Source organism: Ixodes scapularis, unplaced genomic scaffold (assembly GCF_016920785.2).
Source record: "Ixodes scapularis isolate PalLabHiFi unplaced genomic scaffold, ASM1692078v2 PGA_scaffold3__209_contigs__length_174095766, whole genome shotgun sequence".
NCBI lineage: Eukaryota > Metazoa > Arthropoda > Arachnida > Ixodida > Ixodidae > Ixodes > Ixodes scapularis.
Window position 1 is genome coordinate 119,588,976 of NW_024609868.1, and position 24,142 is coordinate 119,613,117.

Genomic DNA, 24,142 nt, shown 5'->3' on the forward strand with positions numbered 1-24,142 from the left:
TCCGCGCCGCACGGTGGCCATGGAAGTTCTGTGATGCAACGCTCCTCTAGGTAGTCTCTGACAACCTTTGCCTTGTGGACGGGGCTTCGGTCATGTTGAAATTTAAAAGCGCCGTCCGGAAAGGGGCCGTCAAGTGCATATGGCAGCATGACATGGTCGAGAATGTCGACATATTGTAGTGCTGTCAGGCTGCCATCAATTCTATGCAACGGACCAAGTCCGTGTGGAGAAATAGCGCCCCACACACTGACTGAGGCTCTGCCACTAGCAGCGATTTGTCTTACGTATGATGGATCATATCTGCAAAAGAAAAAAATAATGAATTAAAAATGCGATCCCTCCGTGATGGTTGCTGAGACGGCTTTGTTATTTGAAGAAAGTTAGGAGCGCTATATATATACAACGGGCATGGTGGCGGGAGGCAGAAGGCGTAGGTATAACAAAGTAAAAAACCCTCGGTGAAAACAGCAACAACGGACCGGCCTATTTCTTCGACGTTTCGCCCGGAGTCCGGCCTTCGCTGGACTTCCGGAGTCCAGCCTCCACCAGGATTCCGGCCTTTCGGACAAAGGCCGAACTCCGGACAAAACGTCGAAAAAATAAACTCGTTCGTTGTTGCTGTTTTCACCAAGGGTTTTCTACTCCGTTACATGAAATGGTTTTTATATAATCAAAACGACAGTTGGAGATCTGAACGACCCTCTCTCGATTCCAAATGTTATGAAGATGCTTGTGAGCATCTTCACAACTTAATTATTGCAATATTAAACATTACGATGACGCTTTATTGGGTTTTGGTGAGGACACCTGCTGCGATGCACCCCTGGGGCCTTGGTTTGCTACTTTTTTTTTACTAACCCAAGTGTTATTTATTCGAAAATCATCAAACAATTATTACTAGTGAAAAGGAAAGCACCTTGCACTCTAAAAGCTCATCTTGTCAGTGGAAAATTCGCCATCACCAGTTTGTCAATGCGATGTGCAGTTTCGCATTATAATAGTTGCCCCTTTTTTAGAAGCACCTTGCGTATAGCCTGTTCGAAGCATCGTCAAATATGAATACATTTCGAAGTAAACAGATTTTACGGAGGTATTACCTGGCACAGGCTGGCCTCCACACACTCTGTTGTTGGTCCCAGCATGTGGTGAAGCTGGACTCGTCAGAAAATAGCACCTCATTCCACTCGTCCGAACCCCAAGACACGTGCTCTTGCGCAAAGAGAAGTTGCTGGCGTCGATGGCTCTCGTAAAGACGTGGTTCCTCGGCAGCTATGCGGCAGTGGAGGCCTGCATCCCACAACCGTCTTCGAATGGTGCTTACAGAAATGTTGAGATTCAAAAGCTTCCTAATCTCTGAAGCCGACATAAACGGATCATCCACGGCGGCGGCGACGATGAGCAGGTCTTCATTCAAAGCCGTACACGAAGGAGGACGACCCCGGGGAGCATCGTCGATGCGGCCTTCGTCCCGGTACGCCTTTATGATTCGGTTGACCGTCACTAGAGACGCGTTTGTCTTCGATGAGATGTGTCGCTGGGACAACCCCGCTTCACTCATTTCGACTATCCTTGTTTGGACGTCTTTCGGCACTCGTGGTGTCATTTTCAGCGATCAGTGCTTTTTTCCCGTAGGATTCTCTCGATGCTATGCGCAATCCTGTTGAATCCGGTCCATTGATATACTTTTGTTTTTTTGCATAGTAGCAAGCCTTATACCAGATTGATAAGCGATAAAAGTAAAGTTCTTATGATTTTTTTTTTGTTTTTGTTTTTTGATGACGACATTGTTGATACGCCTTCATGCATTAGTTTGTTTATTGTTCGAGCAATGATGTTTGTAAAAAGCGTGCGAGCAGCCTTTTGCGTTCGCCGCCAGCTGATAGAGTGGGCAGGACACCCCTCGAGCGGGTCGTTCCATGTTGCACCACGTGACTAGCTTAGTTTCCGCGAATGGCACCAGTCTAGCGCTCCCCGAAGAAAGCCGCACGCTCGCGCGTTATAGACAAGTGTGATTAGGACCGTACATGCGCTCGCCTTCCCTATACAGAACAATTCAGGCAAATAACTAAAATAAATTGTTCGCGAAATGCACATGCAAAGTGCCATTTGTTTTAGAGTTTTCCTTACGAAAAGTTACAGCTGCAGATGCCAGCACGCGCACTGCGGGTGCCTACGTTCCCGGCATTCTCTTTGATGCTTGGATAATTCGGTGAGTTGACTCTTGAGTCAACTTGAAATAGCATAAACACAGTAGATTGTTCTAATATGCAAGCATTACTACCCTACTACTATGGTGCCTGGAAAGCATTTTGGACTAGTGTGTTTACTGCATCCAAAAAGTGGCCCCTCGATTTCGGCCCGATGACGTGGTAGAAGGGTCGCGCTGTCATCGGCCGCGACCCTGGCGGCGTCGCAGCAATGGAGGTGGACGCAACAGACGCCCATTCCACTGCAAGTTGCCCTCCAGCTCAGCAGTCCACAAAAATTTCGGCAGCGAGAAGTTTGGACGTTGACGACAGCGACACCCATGTTAGTTTGTGCTTTTTGCCAATGTTTTTACGACCAACTACCGGGCTTTCGTGAAGTCATTTGCTCAGGGGTGGAAGCAAGCTTCAGCCTTTCGTAGCAGGCCTGGGAGCAGCAAAGATGACCCTTAGGAACGGCTTTGGAGCAGTAAAGTTCTGCTTTGGAGCAGCTCAGGAGCCACAAAAGTCAAGTTTTGTAGCAGTAGAAGTAAATTTTAGAGCTGGTCACGCGGGTAAAACTTGAGGCTACAAGCACAGAGTTGTTTTTCTAAATACAAAAATATTGCAAAAAAAAGCATCTCCATGCGACATTCTAGAACCATTTCCGAATGTACCTTTCCTTAAATATAATCTAGCTCGTAGCTTAAAAAGCAAACAGCAGTCATTGGTAGCGGTAGCGGGGTGGTTCAGCTTGTGGATTTTCAATGAAAGGTGTTGTCAACAAAAGAAGCACAATTTAAGCCTCATGAAAACAAAATGTTGTGCCTAATTGTCAAGAGTTCCATTAAGTTAAAAACAAAACCATTTCAAGATGCAATAGTATGGTATGAAATAAAGCCCAATACTTACTGACTACAGTTTTTATTATTAGGGAATACAAATGTTTCAAGTACCTGTTTAGCAAATGTAAATGTATTCCGATACTCAAGTTAAAAGAGTACAAATCTACTCTCTGATAAAAGAACAAATGCAAAATATTGAAAAATTTCACGTTATCATTGCTCATACATATGCACTTAAGCCCTTACTATCACAAGCATGACTGTATACATAAAAAAAAGCTTTTTTAAGAGTTTGATAATAAAATAAAGTGCCAAACAAAACAACCCAGGCGAAAAACACTCCACTTCCAGCTGGATTATGGAACTGGAAATGAGGCAGTCCAGCTGGATTCCAACTGGACCCAGCTGGACCCAGCTAGAATCCAGCTGGACTGCCTCATTTCCAGTTCCATAATCCAGCTGGAAGTGGACTGATTTTCGCCTGGGAAGCAAATGCAATCATAAAACACCAGGTTTTCCTCACAAGTCAATTGTCTTAATGCATTCTAGCACAACAGTTTAGAGTTTGCGTCACTCAGAAGCACATTCCTACTATTCTCGTTGTCCTTCCGCCGGCTTGCTGTATGCGTGCCAGCATGTGTATTCAACACTTATATCATTTACAAAAAGTTTACTGATGAGGCAACCAACTATTGCTTATTGTTACGCTTACAACACGAATGAGAAGCGTGAAAGCAATCTCAGCCAACACAAACACCCTAAACACTAACAAAAAATATAAAATGCCAAATGTTTGTTTAAGAGAAAGAAAAAAAAAATTCTGCAAAAAAGGTTGATTTTGAAAAATGCCATATTTACATCTACCAATATACAGAGACATGGTAACCCTGCAGCCGGGGAAAAGAAGGGACGTAGGACAGACACAGAGCTCCAGACACAGCTAAAATTTTTTTTTCACCTTTTCATCCTTAAATAGATTTACAATTAAGCGACACAGACATAAAAGGTTTGACAACAAAGAACCAACATATGGCCAAGCGAAGCAGACACAAAAGGTTTGACAACAAAAATTCGCAGAACGAGGACACATGATATCATGTGTCCTCGTCGTGCCTTGAAGCAACAGGTGCTTCAAGGCTACCAGTGTACACCGGGGGAAGGTGCCACCGCAGAGGAGAAAATATGCCCACCTCATCAGAGTATATGTTGCTGGGGATGGGGGGGTAGTCGCTGTCCACTATCTTCTTGAGGAGGGAGAAGAGGTTGCGCTTGTCACAGTGGAACGGCGACTGGTGGGCGGCCATCTGCACATGCGTCCCACAGGACTCTCGATATTGGATGCAACGGTGGGGCCAAAGGCACCCATAGAACGCCTCGTGCCCGTCAATATTATTTTATATTACATATAAAATAGTAAACCCTACTTTGGGCATTAGCATTGTGGATTACAGTGGCCGGAATATAACCATCTGGCAAATTCAGGGATGGAAGAGGCATTAGACCTTTTGTAGCAGGTTTTGTTGCAGGTAAAATACGGGTTTGGAGCTGCTACTGATGTTCCTATATGGCAACGATTGAGGGTTCCTTTTTGGTACTGAAGCATATTGTACTTATTACCTTCTGTAATAAGAATAAATAGAATGCAAAAAGAATACAGAGCCTTCCTTTTAGAACTAAGGCTCTGGTCATTGTAAGTTACATTCACTACTTATATTGGGTTCGGAGTTTTCGGTTTAATCCGATAAAAAACAATAAAAATACGCCAAATTTATTTTCGGGAATTTGGTTTTAACCGAAAAAGGTCAGTTTTTAGGTTAGGCTTTTTCGATTTAAACCGATAAAACTATGTCGAATCCATTTTCCAAAATTCAGTTTTAACCAGAAAAGGTCACTTTAACCATCATCCGGCTCTGCGGCGGCCCTAACTTGTGGGCCACCGCAGAGCCGTAGCGAAAAAGTGGAACGACAGTGTCTATCGAAACGTGTCCGAACGTATGGGATACATGGATGCCATCGCAATGTTTTGGTTTAACGTGCGCAGTATCGATCGGGACGTCAAGTCCGAAATGCTCCATGACTTCGCTATGTACGAGCGTATTTTTAAACTTGTTGTAAGGAAGTCTGACTTAATGCAAGCTTTGCATGTTGTGTTGTGCTTCAAAACGTCACACAGTGTCTCTTGGCAGTCACAATTGGTTGATTGGCCGATTTTGGCTCAGGCAGCGATTCATCTCCTCAGCCTGCCAGTGTCCAGTGTTAGCGTTGAGGGGGCATTCTCTAAGCTCAGGGTCATAGTAACAGGAGAGAAAGAGTGCAGATCAACAAGGAGAACCTGGGAAAGTGCATGTGTGTGTGTACTATTATAAGATGAAGTAATCCTGATACACAGAAGGTGAAGTTCCATGTTTTTTGGGCATAGGCTTCATATCTGACTTGTTTGCACTTCTGTGTTTTTTTCTTGATTCTTTTACAGTTGCACACATTTTCCAAATAAAGTGTCCATTTCTTTTTCAATGTATCTGTGCCGTCATTCTTTGAGTGACCACAAATATCAGAGCTACAAGGATCATCTGATCCGGTGTCCGTTGGTGTTTATTTTATATTCACCACAACAGAGCCGATAATCTTTTGTGGGCATAAATATCCGCCGAAAAAACAACAACGAAAATTGAATTCGAAAATAAACACAAAAAAAAGTATGCCGAATTTTGAAAAAATAGAAACCGAAAACGCGGATCGCTAATTATAAGGTATTAAAAATTGCTGAAAAATGAACTGTAGTGAGACACTTCATTTTGGATAAAGCCTCTCTACCCTCCCTCTTTTACACTAGGTAGTTTACTTAGCCCGTCAATATAATTTCTGCGAAATGTCAGCAAAAACCAACATATTTGCTAACACGTCCATATCTTGTTCTTTAAAGGTGACACTGACTTTTAGTTCCAAGAGCAACATCTTCCTTTACATGTTCTTTGCCGAAGTGCAGCGAATGTCCCATGACTTGCGCTTTTAGTATGTTCGAGATACTGAGTGTAGCAGATAAGGAGACCAACGTGGCCTTGCAAATTCACTTTCCCAACGACGACACACGCTCCTGCAGTCTCGCTCCATCTAGCTGTCATGCGGACGAGAGCGCGACTTTGCTGCTCACGTGCGCGCTCGGCGATCACCACCTTCTGCCCCCAGTAAACTAACTTGTGGGCCACCGTCAAGTCGTCCCTCCAATTGCAAAACGACCTCCGATGGTTGCTGATCTTGTTCTTGTCAGTTGGCCAGCCCTTCAGGATAAAACTCAGCCCCCGACGAAGAACAGGGTCTATTGTAGTCAACCGTCGGAGTTCTGTGGATGGAATAAAAGAGTCATCCAAGGCCTCCATGACAAGACTATACTCCTGCAAGTCTTCACAAGACGCTTCTGTTGCTGGTTGTGACAGTCTACTGAGGGCGCCCGCATTTCGGTTCAACTCTCCCTTCCGGTACTCTATCTCATACAAGTAGGCACTTAGCAGCAACGCCCAGCGTTGTATTCTTGCGGCCGCCGTGTGAGAGACAGCTCGATTTTGGTGGAAAATGCCCACCAGTGGTTTGTGGTCCGTCACCAAAGTAAATGCACGGCCCCACAAGTACTCTCTGAACTTTGTGACTCCGAATACGAGAACCAATCCCTCTTTTTCCAGGTGTGCGTAATTCCACTCTGCCTTTAACAAGGTACGTGAGCAAAATCCTACCGGTCGATAGTCATTACCATCCTTGATTGATAGCACCGCGCCGATGCCATACAGGGATGCGTCACACTCTAACCGAAGGGGCTTCACTGGATCAAAATGTGCTAGAATCTGGGACTGTTTCAATTGGAGTTTACTTTGTTCAAAAGCTTCTTCTGAGTCTTTCGACCAATGCCATCTATACCCCTTGTTAAGCAGTTCGTACAGAGGGGACAACCAGGTTGCCATGTTTCGTAGGAACTTGCTATAGTACGTAATCAAGCTGGGGTAGGAACGAAGTTCTGACACGTCCGTTGGTCGCGGTGCCTTCAGGATTGCGTCTAAGTTGTCGTCTTTCGGGTGGAGGCCACATGCGTCTATTCTATGGCCGAGGTAGTTGACTTCTGATTGACGAAACTTGCACTTGCCTTTGTTCAGCTTGATGCCATTCTCCCGCAATCGCTGAAGGACCACTGGAAGCGTGGACTGACCCTTCTTCTCTGCAACCAGAATGTCTTCAAGGTACACTTGTACCCCTGGCAGATCCTTCAGTAATAATTCGATCCTCTGCTGGAAAATAGCTGGCGCCGATGCGATTCCGAACAGCAGCCTATTGTAGGAAAATAGGCCCTTGTGAGTGTTAATGACACACATTTGACGGGAGTCTTCGTCCGGGCAAACTTGGTTGTAGGCGTTGCTCAAGTCAAGGGTACTGAACACTTCCCCACCGTTGAGAGACGCGAAAATGTCCTAAATTACAGGAAGTGGGTATTTCTGTGTTACAGGCGGTGTTTAGTGTCAGCTTGAAATCACCACAAATTCGAATGTTCCCATTCTTTTTTACCACTGGGACAACTGGAGTAGCCCACTCTGCGTGTGTTACAGCAGACAACACTCCTTAAGTCACTAAGCGATCAAGCTCTTCTGTCACCTTTGCTCCCAATGCGTATGGAACGGGTCTTGTTTTCAAGAGCCTAGGAACGGCGTCAGGGCGTAAGAGCAACTTGACCGGAGGTCCCTCCGGTAACCCCAGGCCTGGCTTGAAGAGATCCGAGTATTCAGCCAGGATAGCTGGTAGGTCGTTTTGGCTCATTGAAACTGGTCTCGATTCCCCCGGCGACGTCCCGTCTCCAAGGTGAAGCACAGGGACAAGCTCCCATGTCACAAATTAAGTCCCAACCGCACAACGACGGTCCAGCGCAACCCAACACGATCAGTTTACCGCCGACCGTCGTCCTTTTGTAGGTGACTTTCAAGTTCAACTTTCTAAGGACAGGTAATCTTCCCAGAAAACATGTCAGCGAACTGTAATTTTCTTGAGCTTCGGCCACGATTTCTTGAACCTCATAAATGTCCTGCGAGACGACGCTGACCGGTGAACCGGTGTCGACTTGCATGACGAGCGGTATGCCTCCCCAGACGAACTTCTGGTGTATGGGTTCCACAAACCCAACGACGTTGTCATCCGTGAATCTGCAGTCCAAGGTCAGTAGCAGGCTTTCATCGATCTCCGATGAACTTGTCAGCTCTTCCAAGGCGTTAGACGTCTTGCCGTAGCATGCCTTGTCGCAGGTCCTTCTCCGTTTTTGTGTTTTTCGGTCAGGGCACTGTCGTGCCAAGTGGCCATGCTTCCCACAGCAGAAGCACTTGGCCGATCTGAATTTGCACGAGTTCGCTGTGTGTGACCCTGCTCCACACCTTCGACAAGAACCCAGAGGACTTGCATTCCGCCGTCGTTGAAAACCCTTGTTGGACCTCTTAACGTGATGTTTATCAGGGGTGACTGCGTTGATTTTGGTCTCCGAAGTCCGTGGTAACTTCATGGCTGCGAGGTTACTGGCGGCCGTTTCAGCAGCCAATGCGATGGCTTCTGCTTCCTTCAGAGTCACTTCACGGCGAGCTAACAATAACTTGCACACGTCTTCATTTCGTATTCCGCGAATCAGCCGGTCGTGTAGCATCCGATCCAGCATCGTGCCGAAATTACATTTCTCTGCTTGTCGTCAAAGTTCCTTGAGAAATGTCTGCACGGTTTCATCTTCGTTCTGGTGTCTGATGAAGAATTTGAAGCTTTCAGCGAATTCATTGGGTGTCGGTGAGAAATAGTCGCCCAAAGCCCTGACTACTTCTTTGTACGATAGGTCGTTAACCGTGTTCGGTATGCACGATGCTCCCAACACTTCAATTGTCCTCGTACTTAGAGCCGAGACAAGTAGCGCACGCTTCTTCCCAGGGTCGGTCACGGCGTTACCCTCGAAAAACTGCCTCAATCCGAATTCGGTAGGCAGGCCACTTACTGTAAAACCCTTTATTTTCGCGGCCCCTATTTTTCGCGAATCGGTCACAGATGACATAATCGCAACCACTAAATTTCGCGAATTCCAGACGCCTGCATTGAAAATCTTAGGGACCGAAATTTTTGTGCGCCCTTAAATTTCGCGAATTCTTCAATTCGTGAAATTCGCGAAAATTGAGGGCTCGCGAACATTAAGGGTTTTACAGTATCTGTTGCGTCATTGAAGTGGGGAACCACGTACGCCATGCTGACGGCGGTTCTGTTACAGTTGTCTTCCTGCATACTATCGGCATTCGACGAAGCACCAGCAGTTTGTGGGTTCATTCTTCTTCCTCGTCGCCACTGCTATAACGTGGACACGACCGACCCGTGTGGCAGCATGATGACAACTGAGGTTTATTGCCAGAAAGGGGAGGCTTGAATAAAGAAGAAGAAAAGGCTTGAATAAAGAAGAAAAGAGACATGGAAAGAAACACCGACACGTGCGAGCGGTGCTGGCCTTGCTCGTGCCATTACGTCGCTGTCAGTAATTACTCTGTTGCTGCATCATCACTCCCCAGCAGTCATCGCGTGACCTCAACGCCAATTCAGTCTCCCCGCTAAATTTAGCGGGGAAAGTGACGTCACATGACTTGGTGTCACGTCACCTATGAACAAATCCAGTTTCTCCGCCAGATTTTGCGGGAAAATTGACGCCACGTGACCTCAACAGGAGAAGGGGAGGACGAGGAGCAGGACAAGGGGAGGAGTAGAGGGTATGAAGTAGGAGGAGGAGCATACACTTCCCTCCTCCTCAAGAGCTGCACTCTAATCTCGCGGAAGAGATTCATAACCATCTTTTTTTGGTGTTTGTTTTTTTTTTCCTCCGAGTTTGGGGGTACGGTTACCGTAAAGTTCCGAGAGAACACCCGCTCACGAGAGATTGCTCATCCCGTTTTTCTGGCTAAATATCTGTAACATAAAAATTCCGAAACATTTCCCACCCTCCATTCCAGTCAGACGTCGTGCAATGTCCGACGGGAATCGCATCAGCCGCGCAATTTGCTGTACTGGCAAGTCTGACAAGCGAGTTTATAGCGGGTTCTCGCATTTTTGTCCACGATCTGCGCACGCGATATCGGTTTTCTTAACACGCGAGTTGTTCCCACGTGTATTGCACTGCGAGATCCGAATCTGCTGCGTCCGCGATTTGCGGCATTCGTTCCCGTAATATGAGAGTTCTTGGCGGATTTCCGCGGGTCCTTCGTACCGTTAAACGCGAATCTGCTGCGTCCGCAAGCTGCGGTATCCTTTCCCGTAACACAGGAGTTCGTTGCAAATTCTTGCATGTTTATCGCATCGTGAAACGCAAATTTGCGGTGTTTCCTAATCTGCGGTATCAGTTCCCGCATCACGTGATTTGTAGCCGGTTTTTGATTAAGTTTTGCTGTGGCATTCCCAAAGATAGCCTACCCCATGTTTTTCACCATTTATCTCTTCATTTTGGGTGGGCGTTCTTTCGGAACTTTACGGTATACACAAGGGCGAGTAATATGTGCAGAAATATGGTACCTTATTTCTTTGAATATAGGCTGACATTCTTTTTCCCACGCAGTCCTTTAAAATTAGGGTGGCCTTTAATTATGCCAAAGAAGTAGGGTTGTGCGAATATTCAACATTTCGAATAGTAGTTCCGAATAATACACTATTCAATATTCGCTTCGAGAAGAACTGCAATGTTCGCGTTTTTCGAAGTGTTGTTTGCGGTGGGTTAGCCCCGTTGAGTGCGCTTCTCACCAAGCACCGGTGCGCTGTGGAGAAACAATACCCACAGAAGCGAGCTCTGCGGGTGTTGCTTCTCCGCAGCGCACCGGTGCTTGGTAAGAAGCGCACTCGATGGGGTAACCCGCCGCGATAAACACTTGGAAAAGTATGAATATTGTAATTGCGTGCTTGGAAGTAAAGCATACTCAAAGCGGGATGGTGCATTTGTGCCGACTGTATTCGAATATAAATGAAAAGTTTGTGAATGTGTGTATCTACATTATAAAAGTTTCAAAATTAATCTGTTATGCAAGAGTATAACACCAGACCCTCTGAGGTCACAGTTCATAAATATAGATAGATTAAACTTAGTTTATAAATAAACAAGTGGAACAACCTTCACAAGTTTAGCTGGGTTTTTTGTCTAAGTATTATGCAATGGTAGTGAAAGGCTTGGAAAAACTATTCAATATTCGAATCGAAAATATTCGGGCAAAACCACTATTCGCTTCGAATTCGCTTCGAACTCAAAATTCACTATTCGCACAAGATTACAAAGAAAATTGAGCTACGACAGCGAGCAAAATTTTTTTTGAGCCCATCCAACCAACAAGGTGTTTCTGTGTATCGGCAGTTTCTCCGAACGCACTGGCGGAAAGCAGTGAAGCTTCACTTGCGCACGCTGGTGCAAAGCGGTGAAGTTTGAAATATTAGTGCAGGTGCCATGCAGAGAAGTTTGACTCGAAATATTGAGAAATTCTGAAGGCATTATTCACAACTTTTGAGTATTAAAAATATTCAAATACTTTGAACAGTAAAAGTCTGTTGTGAAGTGAATAGCAAACACTGGTCACAAATTATTTAAACTCCGGAATATTTGCGCGCCTCTAAATAATAGTAAGGTTATTCCAAACACCTACTGTTCTCGAAAAAGAAAATACTTAGAACAATTATTTATTGAACAAAAAGTATGCTGGTATATCCCAAAAGGAAAACAATTAATTCAAAGAGGTCTACTTTATAATTTTCATTCATTAAGTGATACAAGATTTTCAGTCAAGAATGACTTTCTTTGAAATAACAGAATATGTAGGCAGTTCGAAAATTGTACGCACTGCATTTCTTGAATTGTGCCAAAACTGAGAGCTTGGATTTCACCCGATTCTAATGTTAGCAGTTTGAATAAGGTGCCAAAGGGGTTTTTACCATGATCTTCAAGGCTTACATGCCATTTCTGGAAATTTCTAAAAGGTTATGGTACCCATTATTACGGAATATGCAGGGTGTTTGCAAAAATGTACACACTGCATTTCTTGCATGCAGTATGTACTTGGCACAGCGCCAAGGCAAAAAAGAGGAATAAAGAGGGGGGGGGAGCAAGACGAAGAAGCGGCCGGGCTGCCCAACACGTTGCCCAGGCCACGTTGGATGAGTTCTTAGACATAACGGGCAGGAAAGCAAATGAAAGAAATGGAAAATTAATAGTGCACATATCCCTATGAATGTTCAACAGAATAGGCATTTGTGAGCGTAACAGCTGGGAAAACTCATTCGCCTAGAGCATCATTGAGGTTCTACTGTAACAGATGGCATCAAATGTTTCTTACTCTTAAAGCAGTATACAGTTGAACCTCGATGTAACGAAGTCGGTAAAATTCGCAATTTACTTCGTTACATTGAAATTTCGCTAAATCAAAATTTGGCTTTAGCATGCGAAAAAAAAAAAAAAATTCCGAAACATTTTACGGGTATGAAAACTCACCGAAAATGACATTTATTTAGGGGCAAAGTAGTCCGCGAGTTTTGCTTGCGCCTTGTCCGACAGTAGCAGCAGCGTCGGCGGCGTCATACGGCGTTCGAGCGCCCAGAGCGCTTGCACGGCATCTTGCTGCCCATGTGACGCCGTGTACCTCCTCAGTACGTCCATTGCGTCGAGCACTTCCCGAGTGCTCGTGATCTCGGCAGTTTCTTCAGGATGGCGTCCAAAACGTTTGCTTTCTCATCCAAAAAAGAACTTTACGTTTCCTTATGGCAGCAAGCACGTAAGTGAACTGCCCGGTTAAAAAATAAAGCATAATGATAAAGCTGTTTAGTTTAGGCGGTGCCAATGTTTCCAACCTACAGAGCACTCTTGACCGCACAGTTTACTTGCCCCCTTGCGCCCACAGTGTGCTTGCGCCTTTGCTTTACATCACGCTCGCAAGACGATAATCGGTCTTTTCGGTCTTCTCCTAGATGGCACTGCCCGTGCGGTCGCGCCATCACGTCGCTCCCCCGCTGAAGTTGGCTCCCGCGCTACCCGCGGTACAGTGGACTATGATGATCAGTGAATGTCAGTGGTGATGCTGTTATGCCGTGTTTACTTTTTGCTCGGCATTTTCTGGCCAGCCTCGCGAAATCCGCTTTGCCGCATGCCTCGCCGGCGCTACCGGCGCCGCATCCTCGGGTAGCCTAGGAACGTTGGAAGGCCTGTCCCCGTGAAGTAACCTATGAAGCGCTCGCGTTTGCGCATAATTTTTTTTTTTAAACCACAATTTTTTTGCGAAGTTGTTTTTTAGAGTTGATTTATTTATTGCCTTCTATGGCAATGGCGCTTCGTTATATTGAAATAGCAGCAAAATAGACTTCGTTATATAGGGACTAAAAATACATGGGGTCTATGGGCAAGAAATTATGAAAAATAAAATACTTCGTTAAATCGAGGATTTCGTTACATTGAAGTTCGTTATATCGAGGTTCGACTGTAATTGTTATCTGGATCAACTAAGGCTACCAATTTGTTTTTAAGTACACATGCACAGACCTGCTTAGAAGTGCTCTTTTATCAAGCCACCATACTGCAAAACCCATGACAGAAGTCTCAAATGTAGCAATAGCACTAAATAGAGCCACAAAAGGGGTAAAATATTTTGAAATTGCTTTTGAAATTTAAAAATGCACTAAACTTTCCAATAGTACAATTTCATTATGTGGTCAAGTATGTATCTGTTGGTATTAAAGCAATAAGGCTAGCCTACCTTGTAGCCTTCCCAATTAGTGCACCACAGGGATAGGACAAAAATGGTGATTTGTTGAATGTGGCAATCACCTTAGGAGATATCCCGAAAATTGACTAAAGATGTCGCCGCCCTATAGGCTCCCAAACCCATTCATCCAACAGTCGCTTGATCGCTGGGCACGTAAGCCCTACCCAGTGATCAAGAGACTGATGAATGGATGGCTTGATGGATGGATTAGAGATTGCATATGTCAGTAAATTTCCTGCACAATTCTTCCCGTATTTAAATTTCTCGTTCCAAATATAATTATGAAACCAAATAATTAGAAATAACTGAAAAGCTCAAGCAAGCATTACACATCTTTACGAAGCCTCAACAATTTTGTGTCTTCTCTTTTCGGCATGAGGCAGACAATAATTATCAGTAGGAGCAGAAGACCCAAAATAGTTGGGGCCAACTGAAATAAAAAACTTAGAAACTAGACAAGTTTCATATAAAATGTATCAACACATCCAAAAATGTCATCACTGTTAACTGAATGAGTATGTGAAGCATTCAAGTTCAGAGTTAAGTTGCAGGCATCGCACATACTATAAGTCTTAAAATGCTTTCTTAAATGTGTAATTCACTCCAATCTTTTCATGAAATGCAGCACGGCAAGGAGCTCTCTGTGTTGCATGGTAATGATCACCTTGCAAAGGAGCTCAGAGACCTATGGGCTTTTGACAAAAGACCTACCTCGTAGAGCAGGCAGCCCAACGACCAGACGTCAGAGCGGAAGTCATACTCTTCTTCGCGTATCCTCTCTGGCGACATGTAGTAGGGGGTGCCCACTGGAACACACGTTTCGCATGAAACATGTGCGATGAAGCACATTTCCTCAGTCAATACAACACTGGATATCACTTAGAAATGTTGTAGTACTTGTACTTTCTTCAATAGGTAAATTTAGAACTGTTGAGCAATCCCTGCATATTTGAAACCAGCTAAAGACAGTGTGTTACAAGAGCTTTGCTTACTTTGTCATGACTAAGTCAAATACTGCAATTCCTTATCTGTCTTTTTGCTTGTTTATCTCGCAGGCTTCCATCTGATATTTGTCTTTTTGCTTGTTTATCTGACAGGCTTCCATTATTTCTCTGGTAAGCTTATCTCTACTCTTTTTATCACTTTTTTTAGTCTTTAAAAGAAGCAGGATTATTGAAAATGAGTGTACATGAATTGGGAAGGAAATTGTAGCTGTTTATATCAGGAAAACATTGACAATGTTTAGAAAAACTTGTTAGAATGCTAACGTAATTAATACCCAAGATTTTTCTTCACTAGATACGCAGCAAAGTGCCTAGAGAGTGCAACTGCAAAAACAATATTTTAAAAAAGTAATTTATTTTAGGCTAACATCCGCCGAAAAATTGAATGTTTTGCCTTTTATGTCGTAGAAAAAATCCTAGATCTTTCATAAAAGACATCCACAAGTAAGAAGACAATGCCAAAGTTGCATTGCCCATTAAATTCCAGTTAGGGAAAACAATGAGCAAGCTTTTTCTTCTGCCCCCATTACCAACTGATAGTTTTCCTAAGGTGGAATTTTTGCCAAAAAAATGGAATGGAGAAAAACGCAAAGTGCTTGAACCTCTACCTTTTCTCTGGCATCGGTGGACGGAAAGTAATTTATAAAAGAATAACTGAAGTGTAAACAGATAAAATTTTCTGGGAATACTCTCTAGATCAGGTGTGGCCAGGCTGACCCAGCCTAAGAGCCACAAACAAAACCATGAAACTTCCAAGAGTCAAGGGGGGGGGGGGGGGGGGGGGGGAGGCGAATTTTTGTTCAGAGCAATGAACGAAACTCAAACTACTTTCAATCTGCTCGAGTCAAAAGCACTCCCAGTGTACGTAAGGTAGCAGTAGCACAAGACTACCAAACTGCAACCTGTCTTTAGATTTAAAACTCGTTCCATTTCTCTTTTAGGGGAAGTGCTCGTGTGACCGGGAAGGAGGCGGGGGAGTGAGGGTAGGGGAGGGAGCCGCAAGCCGCACTTTAACACGCGAAAAGCCGCATGTGGCTCGCGAGCTGCAGCTTGGCCACCTCTGTTTTAGATGTTGGCAGATACAAATATGTAAATTTTCAAAATCAACTTTTTTTGCAAAGAAAAAAAAAAAATCTGGATATTTTTTTTAGTAAACAATTTTTTATATGATGGAGTCCACTTACAGTAACACCCCTGATAGTGTTCCTTTCGCTATTTGAGATTGTACAGTTGGAATCTATAGTCACTCCAGTGGCTGTGGCTCTCTCCAAGACTAGCGTCACAATCCAAGTCACGAACTCGTACGAATTACTCGGAGATATATATTTTATTTCAATAAATGCTAAAGATTCACTGATTTAGGTAGTATGAATAAAACAGTCGGCAGTTATGTGATAAAGACTAGGTTTCAAATTTGCGCAGGTGCCAACAGACCCCTTCGAAACGACTGAAGGTGTAGGTGAAAAGCAGCCGAAGCTTTCATTTCCTACTTCTCTCTAGTATATTTAAAATAGAAGTGCCCCTGGCAACCTGTTATACTGGTTACAGTCCCTTTCTCCACTGGAACAGAAAGTTTAGCAAGCACCTATAGCAAAAAAAAAAACAACTTCACCCGAGGGCACACTAGAAGTATGGGAACAAGCATGAACACTGCTTACGTGCCCATTCAAAACAGTATAGAGCTAAAATTAAAATGGCTAAATGGGCTAGCCGGTCCAGACATATCTTAACGGTAGACCGCCAAAAACACGAGGACAAAGTGCGGGGCGACAGCAGGAAGCGATGCGAAGGTTTGTTCGCACACTTGCATTGGGCTTACGACCGGCTGCACCATCACAAAAGGCTTGAAGGGATTGTCCGGTCGAATTTCGTATTCAAGAAAACAATTGAACATCATTGCTATTGCCTCGAGACGCGTCGTATGTGCAATATCTGAATTTAATGTGCCCCTCCGCATGAGTAATTGATTTTATACTGGTCCAATCGCATCCTAGCGTAAACGCTGTTTTCGTTGGCAATAATGAAGCTCTGACCTAACACAACGCAAAGCGAACATTTCTGTTTCGTCGTTTGCCTGCGAGTGAACGCCGCAGCTTGCTTCGTTTTTGTTGTTACGCTCGACTTGTTTCGTGAATGGGCGAGATTTTTGTTGCGCGGTTGGGTGCCACAACCACCGGGCAGCGCATGCGAGCCAAGACATGACGTCCCTCACTTTTCCACGAGACGTGCAGTGACGAGCAAAAATGGATCGTCGCCGTGTGTAGGGACTGGGTTCCCGTCAAGATCGAGATCCCGCTTACGCAGCAATTATATCACAGAAGAGAGCTACGAGCTGAGCTCTAAGCGGACTAGAAGGCTCGTAAGCTGAGGTGTGATGCTGTGCCAACAATATTCAACTACGTCCCCTTATTTTCTATTTCCCTAATCAACCTATAGTGCCGCCCGGGCCGTGTCAGGGGCATGAAACATGTATTGGCGCCTACCTTTCCCTGAATACCTGCACACCGTGCAGTACTGTGTAATCTAAGTGCAATAAAATACAATAGAATACAATACAATACTCGCCCAAATCTGATCAATGGGTTTGATTAAACCGAAACCAACAGCTAGGCCATCTGGAAACGATTCCAAAAGTTGTATTTAGCACGCGTGCAGCCGATTCTGTTTGACCCGCGTGTGAAAATGAACTAGCGTGGCTACGATTCACCAAGCTCGTCCAAGTCAAGCGACGACATGCATTTGAACGATTCAACGTTTGCCTTCGACCCGCGGACATCGCCTCCAAAGGAACGACCCGCAGCTTCATCACTGATCCTGTGGTTCCGCCGACACCTGTACCCAGATGCTGCTTCGTATACCTAGAGGTGCTGCTTCAGAAGCAAAATCTGCATCCTTTGCTTTGCAAGCACTCCTAGTTCGATCGGTGGCCGTCATCGTTGTGTTTGCGCGAAACGGCATACGTTTGCTCGAAGCTTATGGCTGTTTTCGAGTAATATCCTGCTAAAAGGTGTGATTTTTGTTGCACACGCTTGAAAACTGCATTAAAAGGGACATATTTCAATAGGGTACAGCCTACGAGACTATAATTCGAAACAAAATACAAGACATCCATCGACCAACGCTTGTTATCCCGACCATCCGACAAATTTTTGCGTTTTGTGACGTCACACAGCAGTTACGGATACCAGCCATTGACAGTGGCGAAATTCGGAGTGCAGTATCATACATACACTCATGACAGAGTTTAATTAATAAGGGGAGATCATATATCGAAATAAAAATGACATTTGTCTGTATGATGGCTCCCTGGACGTAACGAGCGCAAAAAGGTTATTTTTGTTTTGTTGTTTAAAACGATGCAAATTGTAGTCATAGAGGCAAAAAAATACCACAACGCAAAAAAAAAAAAAAAAAAAAAAAAAAGATTACCCCATGCGCGCGTGTGCCTTTTTATTTTTGGCGCCCTTCTCTCCCGCTTTTCACCTCCTCGCTTCTTTTGATTTGTGATGTCAAAAATTGTGAAATTTAGATTTGTAAGCAACATTTCTACAACATTTAATATTGGCATTCGTAAAGCATGCTTTTTCACGCAATTGCGAACGCACTACAGCCCTTCTTTTTGAAATATTGAAAATCGGAGTCCAGTGTGATGTCGCCTCTGCTTTTAAGCCTCCCTCGAAAAACATGGTGACGCTCAATGCATGCAGCAGAGGATGATCGGCGAGTCGGGGAATTGAATGAAGTTCTCTTTTTTAGGTGCACGACGACCTCTCAGACTTCGAAAAGGAAATCGTGAAACCGTCAAAGCAACTGTGTTTGGTGTCTATGTATCATAGTTTTGGTGGTGACTCAGCAGGGGCAGCCTTTCATGCAAAACTGGCGTGACGTAGCCTCTTACATCACTCAGACCACTGCGCGTTCTCTTCAACATCACACCGTTTCAAGGAATTTGAGATCGCTGAAAGGGCCCTAAAAGAACTTCAAACTCGAAAGTGAAGCGCCGTCTGCTCGCAGCGATAGGCGGCACGCACGGAGGAAACTGTCCGTGAAACGCCGGCGAACATGACACTTCGGGTGGCAACGGTTCAGGCAGTTCGGGGGCATCAGGGAAACTCGACTCGGGAACTTCAAATTCGGCATTTGGAAATCGTTTTTTTTACTTCGCAAATACTAAATTCCCAAATATTGAATTTATAGGGTAATGTCCAGGCATCGTTTTTAATAGTTTCGGATAATAAGAAAAAAAAATATATAATTTTGACGTATCAGTGCCTTTTTAAAAAAATGTTTTTTTGCCTCTCCGGTCCTAAGTCGCAAGTGTGTGGACGGGCCTTGATTTACAACTGAATTTTTGATGAAGATGAAGCAGATACATCCAAACAATAAACAAACACATGCTTCTATAACATACTAAAAATATGATAATCATATTGTTCCGCAAGCACGTGTTCATTTTTTATGTTTTGATGTATGCGTCTAATCTTTATTAAAAATTCTGTTTGAAGCTATGCCACGTCTTGTCACCTTTCACTTTGTCCTCGCTTTTTCAGTGTTTTAGCATTGAACTTTATATGTAATGCAATCAAATGGCAGGTTTTCACTAGCAGAAATTGGCACACAGGCAGCCCTGTCAGAAGGAAGCCACTAGAGAGGCTCTAGCTAGGGTGGGCGCAACTGCTAGATAATGGATCATGGGATAGGGACACCATTTAATTGCTAAATTTTGCTGTGAGTCTACGCGGCAAAGGGTCGTTTTATTTCCTAACTGAGGTCGTTAGAGCCCATTAATGTGCTTGAATAATTTACGCAAGGTATACATATTACTTTTTTATAGCCACCAATTTTCTTCCGATAGGTTAAGTATTTGTTTAACACGAGAAATGGCAAATTGCGCCATTTTTCTTGGTCTTTATAAAAAGAAGTTCGTGCCGACTGTGCCCCCAAACGTTTTGTATAGTGCCATGGTCAGGTAAGCCGGCATGTATAAACTAAGGTTGGCTACTACACTAAATGTCTATGCCAGTCCAGCCACGGTCTAAGGGGAAATCTTCGTCTAGGAGCCGCACAGTGATGCCACTGTCTTGTCGCACGCTTCCAACAAGAAAATGCTGGGAGCCAGAAAAAAAACAAAGAAACACTGATGCCATTATTTTATGAAATATTTACCTAAGGAATAAGCGGAGACCGTCTTGAGACTGAAGAATCTCCCAAGCCCGAGGTCTCCGAGCTTGACCACTCCCTGGCTTGTCACGAAGACGTTGGACGGCTTGATGTCTGAAATGGTGGGAAACAACCCATCGTTGGCGGAGTGGGGATGCCACTGAGAGAATTCTGAAAAAACGGCCTACCTCGACTAGCTTGCTAGAATGCAGCAGAGAAGCATGTGGAAAGGGTAAGGCGAGTAGGGTTTGGTATTTAACCCTTTAGGTGCCTTGGACGAGCTGAACTCGTCGGCCGCTTCCTGATTAAAAATGCCATGGACGAGCTCAGCCCGTCCAGAGGTTTTTCCGGGAGCCCTCAATACCACGGACGAGCTGGGCTCGTCCAAGTAGTTTGCGGCGCTGATCATAGATGGCAGCACTCGTTTCGTTGGCGCCTTTTTTTTATTCGACGCCGCTAAAATTTGCGTAATAAACTTTTGAAATTTTATCTGTTATACTAGAGGACTAAATTACTCCTTAATTAAAATATATGGCATTCTTAGGTTGTTTAAAAAAAAAAAAGTGGCACTTAAAAAAGCCCTGTAATGACTTTTTTTTTTACTCATTTTTAATTTGCACCGAACCTGAGCGCACTGAACGTAGCAACCTAATGAAACTTTTATTTTCTCGATTTTCGCTTCATTTTAAAAGTAATAGGCAAATTAAAATTACAAAAACAAGCAAACAATAACGTCCTTCATGACGTCCTTGGTTGCTTGAGTGGCCGTGAACTAGAGGAGGGGTAGTGAGCTCAGCGAGCGCTCACGCTGCCCAAAATTATACGTTAAGCACCTGATCTGACCGGACAAGTGCCCATGTCTAGATTAACGTAGTTTTCAGTGAAAGCGGGCTGGGTGCTGCCCTGCTATTTCGCGGCAGAGTTAAAAACTTTGGCACAACGCTTGGCATGTACGGTTTGTCCAGTTGCACACTTTTCCGGAATAGTAAAATGCAACCCACTATCGCAGTTTGTTTCAATCCAGTTTATTTTGTGCACATACGTTAACAATTTATGTCACTCAATGAATACCAACCCGCTTCTTTGAGCAACCTCCTTGCCCCGCGAGTGCCGCTTGCGGCTCGCGCCGTTATCTAGTGTCGCACAGGGAAGCGTGCTCTCTGCGTTGGTCAGTCGGCGCAGTCGCCGGGCTGTTCCAAAAACCGCACTATAACCGGTGTTTCCCTTCGCGCGCCTGCATCTTAAGCGGTATGTAATTACATGGAGTTCTATGGGAGGCGAACCGGTGGTTTAAAAAAGCCGCGTTATACCCGGTCCTGCACTATAAGCGGTTACGTTGTAAGTGGTCTATACTGTACATCCTTTACAAGTTTTTTTTAATAAATACTGAATAGCACATTTAAAAAAAAAAAACATTACCATATAATTTGTGGAAAATGTTAGAATGCAGAACCATGAACAGTAATGCTCCACGTTTGAGTAAATACAAAATGCTCGACCTGTTTTAATCGCTAAATAGTTTTACAATAGAGATTTATAAAAGAAAAAGGACCACAAATTTTTTGGGATTTTCGCTTTGAATGAGCAACTCATTCCTGCCTTCCCAACGGTCCTCAGCCAAGCTTTTGACTTTGTTGTATCCTTGCACGGTTCCCGAATATGGAATAGAAAAGGACTAGCCGGTACATAATCAGCTGATTAAATGAACAGACTAGGCTTCTCAGTTTTTGGGTAAAACTGACGAACTCCAAAGAATGTTTTATGATAAAAGTGTTTGTGACTTCATATTTATTTCTGAAAAACTCTATTTCTGAAATGCTGCAATACCAGATGGATAATTTACTTTAGAAGGCATTGTTGTAGAAACATCCTTCTTTTCCTCCTAACTTGTACTTGAAAGTTAGGAGGAACCTCATGCTGCATATTACCCCTTTTAACTAGCACTCGGCTGAACTAGCTCATATCGCTGCTGACTGCACCTTTTCAGGTAGGATGAAAGAAAAAAGCAAATGAGACATTGAATATTCAAACAGCTAGAGGTTAGTTTGCCTTTGAGATACAGCAACACTGATTCACACCATAGATGAGCAATTAGCCTATGAAGTATGACTGCTAACCCAAGGTCTTTAATGTGCATCACGCACTGCAGATTACACGACCGCACACTGGTACGATGCTCTCCCAGATCAAACCCAGGAATGATTCCTAGCCTCTGCAGCACAAGCATTCGCCCCATCTTCTCCAAGCCGCAAGGTGCCAACATGCTCAGCCACCGAATTCCTTCCCAATATCGCCGTTCTAAAAAATGATTGGCTGCACGGAAAAGTTACGTAACCTCATCTCTAGACCTCTTTATGCTAGTTAGTAGTTTTTTTTTTCAAGGTATGTACTAATCTTTTATGTCGTATCTTGCCCCACCGGACAACCTCCCTAAATTTTAAATTGAAAGTGCGACACACCATGTTGCACAAACCCCCCTCCCAAATCTGGCAATTGTGATGCACATTTTTGGACTGTCCAAAGTTAGAAAGAAGATAGACACTGCACCTCGGTGCATGATCCTCTTCTGGTGCATGTGTTCGACGGCGCTACAAACTTGCACGAAGTACTTCCATATCGTCTGCTCCGGAACCAGCTTCTCGTGGTCCCTGAAACGCTGCACGTCGAAACCCCACCCCCAAACGTCAGAGGTCTCCCTCGTCGTGCAAAAGTTCCACAGAGCTCCGCACTGGTTGCGCACTGGTGCGGTGCCTGGAACGCGTCTCCCACTTGTGCGTGTGCGCTTATCGCATCATTATTTCTGGTACCTTAATTTCCCCCGATAACACCACATTTGTGTCGTGTTGCTATCTGCCGTGATCATGGCGGTGATACAGTGGCGGAGGTGAGCGAGGCAGACGCCTCTCCCGCTGTAGGTCCCTTCCCAGCTCGACAGTCCACGGAAACTTGAGCAGCCAGAGTTGGGATGCTGCAACGACGGCGACGGCACTCATGTCGGCTCATACTTTTTGACTGAACTTTTACGACCAAGTGCCAGGATCACTACACCCAACAGCACGATACCCGCGACTTTCACTCTGTGTCACTTGGGGACCACCTTTGATGCGCGTGCTGCATAGGACATCGGACGCACCGGCCGAATGCACGTTCCAGGCATCGGCCACCGGTAACATTTTGCCACAGCTTGCCTTCAGTATCTTTGCAAGGTCGCCACCGTCTGCCAGCTCCAAGACGATGTGCACTTCGTCGTTGGCTATGAAGGATGCGTAGTACTTGATGATGTTCGGATGGTCGAGCTTCTGGAATGGCATGCAGCAACTGGTCTCAATTATATTGGAGCAACTTTTGCATTCCTCTGGATGGGACTTTGGGAAAGCGTGGAAGTACTTTCTTCTTTACTAATGCTATTAATAAGCTTCCCAAATAGGCCTGTGCCACTAACAAAAATGATTGCTCGTCCATTTTAATGCAACCCCTCGAGCAACATGAATGGTACAAGAGGTAACACTCTACTTGCCATCAGACTTAACTATACTCCGTTTCAGCTTACAAAGAACAGTAGCGGAAGCTAGAAAATAAAGCTCCTCGCATTCAGCGCACCTTTCATAAAGACGCACTTGCGCGGCCCCAGCATTCAAAGCATCGCGCTCCTATGCTCATAGATCTAGCTCCGTTCCAAGGAGTTTGCAACATTTCCATCTCCTGACAATGAACATCATTCCATTTTTTAGAGCGCAGCTCTTAGGGGCCCGTTCCCGGCTTGAGCGGCGTCGGCGTCGCCGTCGGCGTAACCAAGGTCATCCCAAGGTCACGTGGCCCCCAAGGTCATCCCAAGGTCACGTGACCCTCAAGGTCACCTCAAGGTCACGTGACACCCAAAGTCACGTGACCCCCCTGAAGTCACGTGACCCCCGAGGTCACGTGACCCCCCCCCCCCCCCGAAGTCACGTGACACCCCCAGGTCACGTGACCACCCCCAGGGTCACGTGACCCCCGCCGAGGTCACGTGACTCCCCGATGACGTCATCGATGACGTCACCGGCATCCGCATCGTCATCATCACTGATGACGTCATCAGTGACGTCACTGATGACGTCATCAGTGATGATGACGATGACGATGCGGATGCCGGTGACGTCATCAGTGATGATGACGATGACGATGCGGATGCCGGTGACGTC

General features: G+C 44.8%; 1 protein-coding gene across 3 annotated transcripts in view; it reads right to left on the reverse strand.

The window, feature by feature from the left end:
* Positions 1 to 24,142, reverse strand: part of LOC115315482 (serine/threonine-protein kinase Nek7) — a 33,657-nt gene that overhangs the window by 2,631 nt on the left and 6,884 nt on the right. For all 3 annotated transcript variants that reach the window (XM_040209090.1, XM_040209089.2, XM_040500519.2), the window contains 5 exons: positions 23,150 to 23,260; positions 22,509 to 22,617; positions 19,968 to 20,075; positions 14,509 to 14,603; positions 4,219 to 4,332 (listed from right to left, as the gene is read on the reverse strand). In XM_040209090.1, the coding sequence (XP_040065024.1) occupies positions 4,219 to 4,332; positions 14,509 to 14,603; positions 19,968 to 20,075; positions 22,509 to 22,617; positions 23,150 to 23,260 (537 nt within the window). The remainder of the gene's footprint in view (positions 1 to 4,218; positions 4,333 to 14,508; positions 14,604 to 19,967; positions 20,076 to 22,508; positions 22,618 to 23,149; positions 23,261 to 24,142) is intronic.